Source organism: Melozone crissalis, unplaced genomic scaffold (genome assembly GCF_028551555.1).
Source record: "Melozone crissalis strain CALT ecotype California unplaced genomic scaffold, PUWL_Pcris_2 ptg000367l_1, whole genome shotgun sequence".
Lineage (NCBI taxonomy): Eukaryota > Metazoa > Chordata > Aves > Passeriformes > Passerellidae > Melozone > Melozone crissalis.
Genome location: NW_026536110.1, coordinates 114,226 through 128,105, shown reverse-complemented (window position 1 = coordinate 128,105; position 13,880 = coordinate 114,226). Strand labels below are relative to the sequence as shown.

The following is a 13,880-nucleotide window of genomic DNA, read 5'->3' as shown; positions in this document are numbered from 1 at the left end:
AAGCCAGAGGGGAGGAGAGAAAAGGGATTGGGGTGGCGCAGGACGGGGTGGGACAGAGGTAGCTCCGTTTTCAGCCCCCAGATTTGGGGGTGACACCTCAGGCCAGCGACCCTGAGGGATGCTCAGCGACTCCAGCAGCCACAAATCCCCGGGAGAGCCGGGAATGGTGAGAAAACCCCCGGATTTGGGGGCGCTCAGGGGCACAGGGTGATGCGGGCGCCCTCTCCCCACACCAGGAACCAGGGGCGGACGCTCTGCCCCTGGAACGAGGCCGCCGGGAAGGCGAAGATCAAACTCCTCTCGTCGGCATCGAAAAACGCCACCTGGCCGCTCTCGTAGTCCAGGGCCACCCTCACCCTGCCGGGCACCCGGGCGAGGAACAGCGGGACGCGCTCCAGGGAGGTGAGAGCCCAGAACTGGCCCTGGCAGAGCCCCATGGACCAGAGCTCCCACTCGGAGCCCCCAGGGGTCTCTGTCCCACTCCCGGGGGTCTCTGCCCCATTCCAAGGGGTCTCTGCCGCATTCCCGAGGGTCTCTGTCCCACTCCCGGGGGTCTCTGCCCCATTCCAAGGGGTCTCTGCCGCATTCCCGAGGGTCTCTGCCCCACTCCCGGGGGTCTCTCTCCCACTCCCAAGGGTCTCTCTCCCACTCCTGGGGGTCTCTGCCCCATTCCCGAGGGTCTCTGCCCCACTCCCGGGGGTCTCTGTCCCATTCCCAAGGGTCTCTGCCCCATCCACAGGGGTCTCTGCCCCATTCCCGGGGGTCTCTGCCCCACTCCCAAGGGTCTCTCTCCCATTCCCGAGGGTCTCTGCCCCATTCCCAAGGGTCTCTGCCCCATTCCCGGGGGTCTCTCTCCCACTCCCAAGGGTCTCTCTCCCACTCCCGGGGGTCTCCCTGGCCACCCCCAGTGCCCAGGACCCCTCTGGTGCCACCCGCACGTCCCAGCAGCGCCTCCCGCCCGTGACGCCCTCGCGGCCCAGCACGGAGGGGTCGGTGCCGGGGTTGGGTTCGGGTCCGTCCCCGGGAGGGTCCCGGGCTCTTTCCCAGCTGACGCTGCTCCCGTCGGGCGCCACGAGGAGCTGCGGGTGGGCGGTGCTGGGGTCCAGCGTCACCGTCACTGCGGCAGAGGGGATTCCGTGGGGCCTGCCTTCCCCGCGGGGCTTTTCCCCTCATCTCCCATCACTTCCCCCCTCATTTTCCACTCATTTCCCATCATTTTCCCCTCATTATTTCCCCTCATTTTCCCCTCATTATTTCCCCTCATTTTTCCCTCATTTTCCCATAATTTCCCCCTCATTTTCCCATCATTTTCCCCTCATTTCCCATCATTTCCCCCCTCATTTCCTCCTCATTTTCCCTTCATTATTACCCCTCATTTCCCCCTAATTTTCCCCTGATTTTCCCCTCATTTCTCTTCATTTTCTCCTCATTTCCCCCTAATTTCCCCCTCATTCCCCCTCATTCCCCCTCATTTTCCCCCATCCCAGGACTCACTTTTCTCCGGCAGCTCGAAGGCCAGGATGTCTGAAAAAAGGGGAGAAAGGGAGACATGGACTGATAAAAAAATACATGATTTTTGCAATAAATTGCAATAAAAAACTGATTGCCATTAAAATAATCACAATGAGTTACCACACGCACTCTAAGTACACAAATATAATTTATGGATACACGTAAGCATAGTAATTATATAATAAACTTTAAATTAATTTTAATTATTAAACTTATTTTATTAAAAAAATAAAATTTTTTATTAAGAAATTTAAAATTGCATTATAATGCAATTTTTATATATAATAAAATCAATTAAATTAATCTCTTCATCCCCCAGCCTGCCCCAATACCTCGGAATCTCCTCAGCGTCTCCTCCAGAGGAACATTTTCCTCCCTGAAATGTTGAATTTTATTTTCCAAATCTGGCAGAGGCGACGGGGGCAGCTGGAAATTTTCATTTCTGAGGCTGGAAAAGGACGGAAAAAAGAGGTTGAGGATCCACCCCGGAGGGAATTCCCTGTGCACACCCACAGGTTTGGGCACAAAACCGGATATTTTGGTCTCCAAACGAGGCCAAACCAGGGATTTGGGCACAAACCCGAATATTTTGGTGCTCAGGAAGCCCCACCCTTACCTGCTCAAGGTGCTGCTGATGTCCTGGAGGGGAGAGAAGGGACACGGGGCACGGTGAATCACTCGGAATCATGTGAAAAATTAAATTTTTGGGGTTTTTAGAATGGGGGTTCAGGGAGCAAAATGGAGGGATCTGGGCCAGCCTTTCTCCTCCTTCTTCTTCTTGGCCTCCATCTTCTGCTGAGATGGTTTAGAGTAGAAATTTTAGATTGGTTTAGAGTAGAAATTCACTGTCTATTTAATTTTTATTTAATTTTAATACTGTAGGTTTTTTTATTTTTAATTTTAATATTGTAGGTAATTTAAATATTATAGTTTTTTGTATAAAAAGGTAACACCACTCCAGGAAGGCAGAATGATTCTGTCTTGCTGAGAGGAGCTCGGCTGGACAGGAGAAAAAAATTTATATATAAGATACAATAAACATTGATACAATAAAAAAAAAGATAAAATAAAATTGAGAATGATAAATGAAGAGCTTTGACTCCTTCTTGGCTGGGAAAAGAGACTTTCCAACTTTTCTAAGAGACTTTACAACTTTTCTGAGACTTTACAACTTTTCTGAGAGTTTCCAGCCTTTCTGGGGACAAGAAATTTTCTCTGGGAAAAGAGACTTTCCAACTTTTCTCAGGAAAAGAGACTTTCCAACTTTTCTTAGGACAAGAAATTTTCTCTGAGAAAAGTGACTTTTTAACTTTTCTAAGAGACTTTCCAACTTTTTTAAGAGGCTTCCCAACTTTTCTCGGGACAAGAATCTTTCTCTGGGTAAAGAGACTTTTTGACTTTTCTCAGGACAGGAAACTTTCTCCGGGAAAAAAGACTTTCCAACTTTTCTAAGAGACTTTCCAACTTTTCTAAGAGGCTTCCCAACTTTTCTCGGGACAAGAATCTTTCTCTGGGCAAAGAGACTTTCCAACTTTTCTGGGGACAAGAAATTTTCTCTGGGAAAAGTGACTTTTTGACTTTTCCCAGGACAGGAAACTTTCTCCGGAAAAAGAGACTTCCCAACTTTTCCAAGAGACTTTCCCGCTTATGTTGGGGGTGGCTGTGGCAGCCGAGCCCCGGTCCCCGCCGTCACCTGCAGGAAGGGGCCGGCCGGCAGCCGCGGCCGCCGCTGCAGCTCCAGGGCGCGGCTCTCGAGCCGGGAGATCTCCTGGGTCAGCGCCGTCGCCGTCTCCTCCTGCGCCCGCGCGAGGGCGCTCTCGAGGCGCCGCAGCCGCGCCAGGAGGCGCCGCCAAAGCTCCTCCAGGCACAGGCGCAGCCCCTGGAAATGCGACAGGAGGCGCTGCCGCTCCGCCTCCGTCCGCTCCTGCCGGGGGCGGGGGAGAGGAAATTTGGATTCGGATTCGGATTTGGATTTTTAGTCAAAGCCCCTCCCTGCACAGAGACCCGGCCGCCCCACTCTAAACCCATCGGGACACACCCCTGCCCGAGATATAAAATTTAACGGATTTAGGGATTTTATAGGAGCTGAGGTTTTAGTTAGAGATAAGATTTATTTGAGTTAATCAAAATAAATGATGGAGTTAAGAGTTAGTAGTTAACTATATAATATAATAAATATTATATTATATTATATTATATTATATTATATTATATTATAATTGATTGCTTGCACACACAATGTTTGGTTAGCTGGGTTTGTAATGAAGAATATAGAAACTGATAAATAGCTTTTAGGAACATGAGACAATTGTTTTTGGGAACATGACTCAGGAGTCCATCAGGAGACACCCCCGCCTAAAATCTAAATTTTAAAGGATTTAGGGATTTTATAGGAGCCGAGGTTTTATTCAGAGATAAGCTTTATTGGAGTTAATCAAAATAAATGATGGAGTTAAGAGTTAGTAGTTAACTAATAATTGATTGCTTGTCAACACAATGTTTGGTTAGCTGGGTTTGTAATGAAGAATATAGAAACTGATAAATGGTTTTTAGGAACACAAGACAATGGTTTTTAGGAACATGAGACAATTGTTTTTAGGAACATTATACAATTGTGGCCTCCTCTGTTCTGAAACCAACTGAAGATGGGGAATGGGAGTTCTGCCAACGGGTTCATTTGTCACATTTGCATTGAAAAGGTAGAAGGGTCAGAAGGAGGAAGACTTCATTTATTTCCTCGTTTTGGGACTCCTCCCCATGAAAGGGACCACCGACTCATTTTGAGGAACAAACTACGCATGCTTAATTAGCTTTTGAACTAATTGCCATACAAAGCGGGGGACTGGGATGTACCAAAGTTATGAATATGTAATTTTATTTTGGGTATTCAATACTTGTGCAGATAAAAGGGCTCTGGAATCACCTGTAAATCGTGGTGTGAATTTGAGAACTATCCTGAAATTCACTTTCTAACTTTAAACTGTCAGAGAGTCTTTGTCCGTCACAGTTGGATATCGGTACTAGATCAATATCCATATTTTTAATAAATCACGCCCCTCCGCTCCACAGCATTTACCAAACACTCCCAGTTTCTCCTCATTTCAGCCTCCCGGAGCTCCAGGAGTTTGTCCCTGTCGTCCTTCAGGGTTTGCAGCCGGGCCTGGATTTGTTCCTGAGGGAGGGAAAAATATAAAAATCCCGTTTTTTGGGAAGGGGGTTGGAGTGCTGGTAACTCCGTTTCTCCTCCCATTTCCAGGAAAAAAAATCCCACTATTTTTGCCCATATTCCTGCAGATTTAGGGATAGTCTGCAGGAAAATTGTCCCACTCTTTTTTGCCCATATTCCTGCAGATTTAGGGATGGGCTCCAGGAAAAAAAATCCCGCTCTTTTTGCCCACATTCCGGCAGATTTAGGGATGGGCTTCATGAAAAAAAATCCCGCTCTTTTTGCCCCCATTCCTGCAGATTTAGAGATGGGCTCCATGAAAACCATCCCGCTCTTTTTGCCCACATTTCGGCAGATTTAGGGATTTGGTTCCCGCTGGGCGCTGGAGCTGGACAGCGGCCGGAATTCCGCAGCACGGAGGATGAGGAGGAGGAGGATGAGGAGGAAGAGGATGAAGCCCCCGATCCCTCCAAGCTCGGGGGAGAACAGAGAGAGCAGAAGCCGCGGAGCGTGTCCCGATCCCCTAAAGGGTCTGGGGGCACGGGGGGACATTTTTGGGTGGAAACCGCGATTACCTCGAACTCCCGCACCGCCTCCGGCAGCGGCAGCACCGTGTGCGCTCGGTGCGCCCGCGACTCGCGGCAGATGGCGCACAGCAGAGCCGCGTCCTCCTTGCAGAAAGCCTCCAGCGGCTCCCGGTGCCGCCGGCAGCCTTCCTCCTCCTCCTCCTCCTCCTGGGCGCCCAGCGCCTCCCCGCGGCTCAGGCGCCGGGCCAGCTCCAGCACCCGCTGCAGCTCGCGGCTCGGGCGGAGGCTCCGCCGCGGGGCCGTGTCCCGGCAGCGCGGGCACGCGAACGCGCCCGTGGGCCACTCCCAGCAGCGCTCGATGCACGCCCGGCAGAAGTGGTGCCCGCAGTGGATGGACACGGGGTCGCGGAAATATTCCCGGCAGATCGGGCAGGAGGCCTCGCCCGGCAGCTCCTCCATGGCTGCCCGGAGCCGCCGCCGCCGCTTTCGGTTTCCCCGCGTGCCGGGGGAGGCGGCGCCTTCCTGTCCCTGGAGGGGATGGGGATGGAGGGTGGGAGGTGGCCAAAATCCGCCTGAGTGAGCCCAAAATCCTGGGGCTGAGGATGGAGAGTGGGAGGTGGCCAAAATCCGCCTGATTGAGCCCAAAATCCTGGGGCTGAGGATGGAGGGTGGGAGGTGGCCAAAATCCGCCTGAGTGAGCCCAAAATCCTGGGGCTGAGGATGGAGGGTGGGAGGTGGCAAAAATCCGCTTGATCGGCCCCAGACTCCTGGGTCTGAGGATGAAGGGTGGGCACAGGCCAAAATCCTCCAGATTGGCCCCAAACTCCTGGGTCTGAGGATGGAGAGTGAGAAGTGGCCAAAATCTTCCTGATTTGGCCCCAAAATCCTGGGCCTGAGGATGGAGGGACCCACATCCATCAGGCGGGAACTTCCCACCCTTGTCCTTGCATTTTTTTAAAATAAATTTAAATTCAGATTTTAGGGAATTTTTATTGAGGTTTTTCCCCCGAAACGGTGAGAAGAGGAGGCAGGCTGATCCCAGCCCTGGATTTACTCACACCTAGAAGAAATTGGGCAAAATCCTGCAGAAAAACTTGGACTAGTGATTTTATTTTCCTCTGGCACTGAGCAAATCTCTCCTTGCCGGTCAAACCCGAGCCTCCAGCTCGTTCTTGAGCCCGAGAATTCACGGTGATCGCACCGGGATAATCACCGATTTCATGGACAATCAAGGAGGGAAACCGCTTGGAAAGGGGATCCTGATCCATCCCCAACTCTTTGCAGGACTCACCCCCCGATAAATCAACCTTGGACCCAGATTAACGAAAAAAAAAAAGATAATAATAAAAAAAACGTTGTTTTCAGCACCAAGCCGCCCCTCAGGTTTCAGTCTGAATGTTCCAAGCACCGGAAAACCCAGAACCCCCCAAAAACTCTCTCACAGAATTAACGGCGGGTGAGTTTTTGACCGATTTCCTCAATAAAAAAGGAAAAAAAAAAAAATCATCGCTTCGGTACCAGCCCCGAGTTCCGGTGGCTTCTGCACTTGTCAGGGGGGGCTACTGGAAAAAAAGGAAAGTTAAAAATAAAATTAAAAATAGGAAGGTCTGTGGTCAGCCCCGAGCCGTGAGAGAAGCGATTTCCTGTGAAAAAGGAGAAGTGAAAGGAGCACTAAAATTATTTTTGAATAAAGGTGCTGTAGCTGCACACGTAGGGGTGGGGGTGTTGGAGTGCTGAAAAATGGGGAATTTGGGAATTCTGAACAATCGGGAATGAGCAGCAAAGGATGAGCCAAGGATTGCTCCAAGCTCTGTCCCCACGGCCTCAATCATGAACTGCCCTTCAATTAATCTAGAAGAGAATCAATAAATTAAACACTCCTGTAAATTAAATTTATCGATGAGTAAATTAAAAATAAATACATTGAAAGCAGCGAAACCAGGCTGGTTCCCGGTTCAGACCTCGAGGGGAGGCCTGGGGCGGCCTTGCGCTTTCCCTGGGTGTTTTTTGGGGGAGAAAGGAGTGAAAAAGGGGCTGAGGGTGGATTCCAACCGAGCCGGTAAATGATGAATGAACACGATGTCAAACCTGGTGCCAAGCCCGGTATTAGACCTGGTACCAAACGAGCCGGTGCCAAGCCCGGTGTCAATTCCGGAGCCAAGCCTGGTATTAGCCCCAAACAAGCCGGTGTCAAACCCGGTATTAACCCCGGTGCTAAGCCCGGTATTAGCCCTGGCGCCGAGCCCGGTGCTAAGCCCGGTATTAGCCCTGGTGCCGAGCCCGGTGCTAAGCCCGGTATTAGCCCCAGCGCCAAACAAACCGGTGCTAAGCCCGGTATTAGCCCCAGCACCAAACAAACCAGTGCTAAGCCCGGTATTAGCCCCAGTGCCAAACCACCCGCGCCACGCCCGGCGCCGAGCCCGGCTCATCTCGGCAGCGCAGCCGCTCCGCTCCCGCTCTCAGCCCGGGACACCGGCAGGAAGCGGAGCCGCCGCGGCCCCGGGGGAGACGGAACCGGGGAGGACCCCGGGCGGAACCGAGGCGGAACCGAGGCGGAACCGAGGAGGAACCGGGGCGGAACCGAGGCGGACCCGAGGCGGACCCGAGGCGGAACCGGGGCGGACCCGAAGAGGAACCGGGGCGGAACCGAGACGGAACCGGGGCGGACCCGGTCCGGCGCCGGCGGCGCGGCCATGGCCGAGCTCCGCGCCGAAGCCTCGTGCCCGCTGTGCCTCGGGCTCTTCCAGGAGCCCGTGTCCATCCACTGCGGGCACAACTTCTGCCGGGCGTGCATCGAGCGCTGCTGGCGGAGCTGCCGGGACAGCTTCGCGTGCCCGCGCTGCCGGGAGGCGGCCCCGGAGCGCAGCCTGAGACCCAACGCGGAGCTGGCCGGCATCATCCGCATCGCGCAGCGCCTCAGCCTCCGCGGCCGGGCCCGCGACGGGGAGCGGCTCTGCCCGAAGCACGGCGAGGCCCTGAAGCTGTTCTGCGAGGAGGAGCAGAGCCCGGTGTGCCGCGAGTGCCGCCGCTCCCCGGAGCACCGGCTGCACGCCGCCGTGCCCATCGAGGAGGCGGCGGAGGAGCACAAGGTGGGGATGTCCAGGTGATCCTGGGGGTGAGAGATGAGGGGGAGGCAGGTGAGCGTGTTTTTCCTTGGAAAAGTCGGGATTTTTTGCGTTTTCCCCCGGTTGGATGACAGCCGCCGCCATCCCCGCCCGCCCTGCGCTCCCGGTGTCGCCGGATGGAGGGAAAGGCACGGAGCTGGTGTCGGTGCTTCTCCCCCGGATGGAGGGAAAGGCACCGAGCCGGTGTTGGTGCTTCTCCCCCCGATGGAGGGAAAGGCACGGAGCTGGTGTCGGTGCTTCTCCCCCCGATGGAGGGAAAGGCACCGAGCCGGTGTTGGTGCTTCTGCCCCGGGTGGAGGGAAAGGCACCGAGCCGCTGTTGGTGTTTTTCCTTCTCTCAGGAGAAATTCCAGGCTCACGTGCAGATCCTCAGGGCCCGGAGAGAGAAGATGCTGGGGCAGAAGGCGGCGGAGGAAGGGAAGAGCTCGGAGCTGCTGGTTGGTGACCCTTCCCTTGTCCCTGCGGGCACACCTGGGCACACCTGGGCACACCTGTGCCCGCCGCCGCCCTCGCGGCGAGGAAATTCCCCCCCGTGAGTTCAGGTATCCAACCCAAACCTGGATTTTTTCCCAGGATTTTTGCCTCTTTCCATATGCTCACAAGTGGGGCACATCCCCAGATTCCCCAGAAAAACGGGAATCACCCCAGTTGCATCTTTGTTTTTTTGCCTTGTTTTCCTTTTCCCTGATCTCTAACACTGACTAATCTGTTTATGGGTTTATTTTGCACCTTCCCTCGTCCAAAGGTCTGGAGCCTTTTTTGGGTGCAAAGTTTACGGGCCATGGGAAAACGCTTTGCCAGCAATCGCCGCCTAGAAATGGCAGAAAAAAACCCCAAAAAACCCCAAAACCAATCAAACAAAAAATCACATATATATAAAAATAAAAATATAATATATATTTATATATTGTAGATAAAATACATATAATATAAAATATATAATATATATTTTATATATAACATAACATAACATAACATAACATAATATATATACATTAAAAAAAAAAAATATATATATATATAATTTAAAGAATTATTTAAAATTCTGTGGATACTCCCCATGCTTTGCAAGAACGCTGGCGGTGACAAATCCCCTCCTAGGCCCACCCCGCTGGCGTTTCCCTCCCTCCCAGCCCCGTCCCAGCCCCGTCCCAGCCCGTCCCGTGTTCCCGTGGCAGGAGCGGGTGGCGGCGGAGCGGCGGCGGCTCCGGTGCCGGGTGCGGGAGCTGCAGCAGCTCCTGGAGGGGCAGGAGCGGCTCCTCCTGGCGCGGCTGGCGCAGCTGGAGCGGGACATCGAGCGCCGGCGGGAGGAGAGCGTCGGGCGCCTCTCGGAGCGCATCTCCTCCGTGGGACGGCAGATCCAGGAGCTGGAGGAAAAGTGCCGGCAGCCGCCCTGGGAGCTGCTGCAGGTGAGGAGCCACCGAAACACCAAATCCCGAGCCTTGGAAAACCCAGAGAATCCCAGGTTTGCGCAGGAAGGGGCCTCACAGAGCCACAGCAAACACACCTTCCGCTGGGCTGTGCTTCTCCACCCTGGAGATATAAAAAATTCCTTTGGCTGAACAGCCAAACTTTCAAAAATCCAAACATTCAAATATCCAAATATCCAAACATTTAGACACCCAAACATCCAAACACCCAAATTTTCAAATATCCAAACATTTAAACAGCCAAACATTCAAACACCCTTATATTCAAATATCCAAATTTTCAAACAGCCAAACATTCAAACAAACAAACTTTCAGATATCCAAATATTTAAACACCCAATCATTCAAGCACCCGAACATTTAAACAGCCAAACATTCAAACATCCAAACACTCATATATTCAAACAGCCAAACATTCAAATGAGCAGAGATGCTAATTAGCAGCCGCCACGCCCACCCTGGGCGGGGCGATGATGCCGATAACCCAGCTGCTTATCAGAGCTGCCTCACCTGCATTCCCGCAGATCCGGAATCCCCCAGGGTCACCCCGGAGCCCTCCCTGGGTGCTCACCCCGGGCTGGCTCCGCCCTGACCTGTCCGTCCGTCCGTCTGTCTGTCTGTGTCTGTGTGTCTGTCTGTGTGTGTGTCTGTGTCTGTCTGTGTGTCTGTGTGTCTGTCTCCCCCCTGCAGGACAGCCGAGACATCCTGAGCAGGTTTGTGGCTCCTCACCTGCGTTCCTGACGTGTTCTTGTTTGGCTTTGGTGGACCCCAAAACCCCCCAACACCCCCTGACCTGTGTGAGATGGACACAGGACTCGGCTGGGACACCACAAAAATCCAGTTAGGATGGTGGAGACCGGGGTCAGGTACCTTCAGGGGGTGAAGGAACCCCAAAACCCCCTGACTTGGACACAGGACAGAGCTGGGACACCACCAAAGTCCAGTTAGGATGCTGGAGAGCAGGGTCAGGTACCTTCAGAGGGTGAAGGAACCCCAAAACCCCAACACCCCCTGACCTGAGCAGGTTTGTGGCTCCTCACCTGCGTTCCTGACGTGTTCTTGTTTGGCTTTAGTGGACCCCACAACCCCCAACACCCCCTGGCCTGTGTGAGATGGACACAGGACTCGGCTGGGACACCACAAAAATCCAGTTAGGATGGTGGAGACCGGGGTCAGGTACCTTCAGGGGGTGAAGGAACCCCAAAACCCCCTGAGATGGACACAGGACAGAGCTGGGACACCACCAAAGTCCAGTTAGGATGCTGGAGAGCAGGGTCAGGTACCTTCAGAGGGTGAAGGAACCCCAAAACCCCAACACCCCCTGACCTGAGCAGGTTTGTGGCTCCTCACCTGCGTTCCTGACGTGTTCTTGTTTGGCTTTAGTGGACCCCACAACCCCCAACACCCCCTGGCCTGTGTGAGATGGACACAGGACTCGGCTGGGACACCACCAAAGTCCAGTTAGGATGGTGGAGACCGGGGTCAGGTACCTTCAGGGGGTGAAGGAACCTCCAGTTCTGCTGCGGCTGCTCTCTGATCCGCGAAAACCTGGCTGATCCTGGAGGGATGGGATTTTCCTCCTCTAAAACAGGGAGCCGGCAGCTAAAAGGGTTAAATTCTGAGGGAATTAGAATTTTGGGAATTAGAATTTTACACCCTTAACAGATCTGATTGTGTCCCCTTCAGACTGGGGGTGGGAAGGAGGAAAGCGGACAAAGAAAATTGGTTTTATTCCCTAATTTCCACTGGTAAAAAATCTTCACCATCCAGAGGCTCCTCAGCCATGGCTGGGTCAGAAACTCTCCTCCAGGAGGAGCAGATTCCAAAAACCTCCTGGAGATGCCAAAACCTGACAGGAAGGGAATTATAAAATCGTGGAAATTTGGGATGGTTTGGGTCAGAAAGGGTTTTTCAAGCCTTCCCAGCTGCCTCTCCAGTCCCACTATTCCAAATTTTTGTGGAAAAATTATTTTTCTGATTTCCAGGCTGGAGGAGCAGAGCGCCCCAGAGCCGGTGGAGACCTCAGCAGAGCTGGCAGAGGAACCCACAGGGCTGCCCCAGGAAAATGCCCCCCTCAAGGAGATGCTGAAGAAATTCCAAGGTAGGGAGGGAGCAGGGAAAGGAGGGGTGGGCGCTGTGTCAGTGCCACATTTGGAAATCACCCCACAAAGGTGGAAATTCCAGATATTCCCATGTGGAAACTTCAGAAAGGGGAGCCACGGGACAGCCCCAAATGACAACAAAACCCCCACACTCCAGAGCTTCATTTCTCCATAATTTCTCCATAATTTACTCCATAATTTCTCCATAATTTCTCCAAAGTTTCTCCATAATTTTCCCATAATTTTCTCCATAATTTTCTCCACAATTTCTCCATAATTTATCTATAATTTCTCCATCATTTACTCCGTAATTTCTCGATCATTTTCTCCATAATTTCTCCATAATTTCTCCGTAATTTCTCCGTAATTTCTCCATCATTTACTCCATAATTTCTCCATAATTTTCTCCATAATTTCTCGATAACTTTCTCCATCATTTCTCAATCATTTTCTCCCATAATTTCTCTATAATTTCTCCATGATTTACTCCATAATTTCTCGATCATTTTCTCAATCATTTCTTGATCATTTTCTCCATTGCTTTCTCTGTTATTTTCTCCATAATTTCTCCATCTTTTCTCGATCATTTTCTCCATCATTTTCTCCCTATGCTGGCTTTTCTGCCCTAACCCTAACCCTAAGCCTAAATCCAAGCCTAAGCCTAACCCACTAACGTGTGGTCATCAAACCACCCCTGGAGCCTCCCAGATGGGGAAAAGTGGCACAAACCCACCCCAAAGGTGGCACAACCCCACCCCAAAAGTGGCACAAACCCACCCCAAAGGTGGCACAACCCCACCCCAAATCTCTGGCGAGGCCAGACCCCAACCGTCCCTCCCTCCCCCCGCAGTCAGCCTGACGCTGGACCCCGACACCGCCCATCCCCGCCTGGCCCTGTCCGAGGATGGGCGATGCGTCCGCTGGGACGACGCCCGCAGATCCGTGCCCGAGCACCCCAAACGCTTCGACTCGTCCCGCTGCGTGCTGGCCCGCGAGGGCTTCACCTGCGGCCGCCACTACTGGGAGGTGCAGGTGTGCCAGGGCTCGGCCTGGGCCCTCGGCGTGGCCAAGGCCTCCGTGGCCAGGAAGGGCCGGGTCAGCGTCAAGCCCGAGCGGGGGATCTGGGCCGTGGGGCAGTGTGGCAGCCAGTGCCAGGCTCTGACGTCCCCCAGTGTCCCCATCGCCCTCCCTGAGGCCCCCGAGGTGGTCGGGGTCTACCTGGACTATGAGGGCGGGCGCGTGGCGTTTTTCGATGTGCACAGGGAGGTGCCGATGTTCGCGTACCCCGCGGCGAGGTTTGGGGGCGAGGAGCTGCTGCCCCTGCTGTGCCTGGGCAGGGGGTGCTGCTTCAGGCTGAGCCCCTGAGCCCCCCGAGGTGGGGTACGCAGCCGAGAGGGCGTTTGGGTGGGAAATTGCATTTTTTACATTGCTTCTCCATCATTTCTTCATAATTTCCATAATTTCTCCGTCATTTCTCCATCATTTTCTCAATCATTTCTCCATAATTTCTCGATCATTTTCTCGATAATTTCTCCATAATTTCTCCATTATTTCTCTGTCATTTGCTCCCTCATTTCTCCACAATTTTCTCCCTCATTTCTCAATCATTTCTTGATAATTTTTTCCATCATTTCCATCATCTCCATTTTCCTGCAAGGAGAATTTAGAGGAATGTTGGTCCGAGGGTTCTGAGAGGCTTTTACCATTTGGGAGTGAGAAATAAAAAGGGAGAAAATGCACAGAGACCCCTTTTTTTAGGGAATTCAACCCAGAAAGCTTGTGTTTAGGTCGTCTTATGGGCGATAACAGTTTTGTCACGGCTCCCTGGTGGTCTAGTGGTTAGGATTCGGCGCTCTCACCGCCGCGGCCCGGGTTCGATTCCCGGTCAGGGAATAACCTTTTACTTTCGCTAAAAAAAGGTCATTTTTGGGAAAAATCTATTCTTATTTAAGCATCTCCTAACTCCCAAAACACTCATTTTCTCCTCTTTTTTGTGCCTCGTCCCCTTCCTCCTGTCCC

General features: G+C 52.6%; 1 protein-coding gene, 1 non-coding gene and 1 pseudogene across 2 annotated transcripts; 2 read left to right on the top strand and 1 right to left on the bottom strand.

Annotated features, from left to right (window-relative positions):
• Nucleotides 1-194: 194 nt before the first annotated feature.
• Nucleotides 195-5,664, bottom strand: LOC128950006 (E3 ubiquitin-protein ligase TRIM7-like; annotated as a pseudogene).
• A 1,604-nt stretch (nucleotides 5,665-7,268) lies between these two features.
• Nucleotides 7,269-13,226, top strand: LOC128950003 (E3 ubiquitin-protein ligase TRIM39-like). Its single transcript, XM_054294896.1, has 6 exons — nucleotides 7,269-8,294; nucleotides 8,671-8,766; nucleotides 9,508-9,738; nucleotides 10,450-10,472; nucleotides 11,745-11,860; nucleotides 12,712-13,226. Exons 1-6 carry the CDS (start codon nucleotides 7,269-7,271, stop codon nucleotides 13,224-13,226), a joined length of 2,007 nt encoding a protein of 668 aa, XP_054150871.1.
• A 456-nt stretch (nucleotides 13,227-13,682) lies between these two features.
• On the top strand, nucleotides 13,683-13,754 carry TRNAE-CUC (transfer RNA glutamic acid (anticodon CUC)). Its single transcript has one exon. It is a non-coding gene; the product is annotated as a tRNA-Glu (tRNA).
• The last annotated feature ends 126 nt before the right edge of the window (nucleotides 13,755-13,880 follow it).

Coding starts and splice junctions, on each gene's coding strand:
- LOC128950003 (XM_054294896.1), top strand. CDS start 7,269: ATGATGAATGAACACGATGTCAAACCTGGTGCCAAGCCCGGTATTAGA. Junction 9,739..10,449: donor CGCCCTGGGAGCTGCTGCAG/GTGAGGAGCCAC, acceptor TCCCCCCTGCAG/GACAGCCGAGACATCCTGAG. Junction 11,861..12,711: donor GATGCTGAAGAAATTCCAAG/GTAGGGAGGGAG, acceptor CTCCCCCCGCAG/TCAGCCTGACGCTGGACCCC.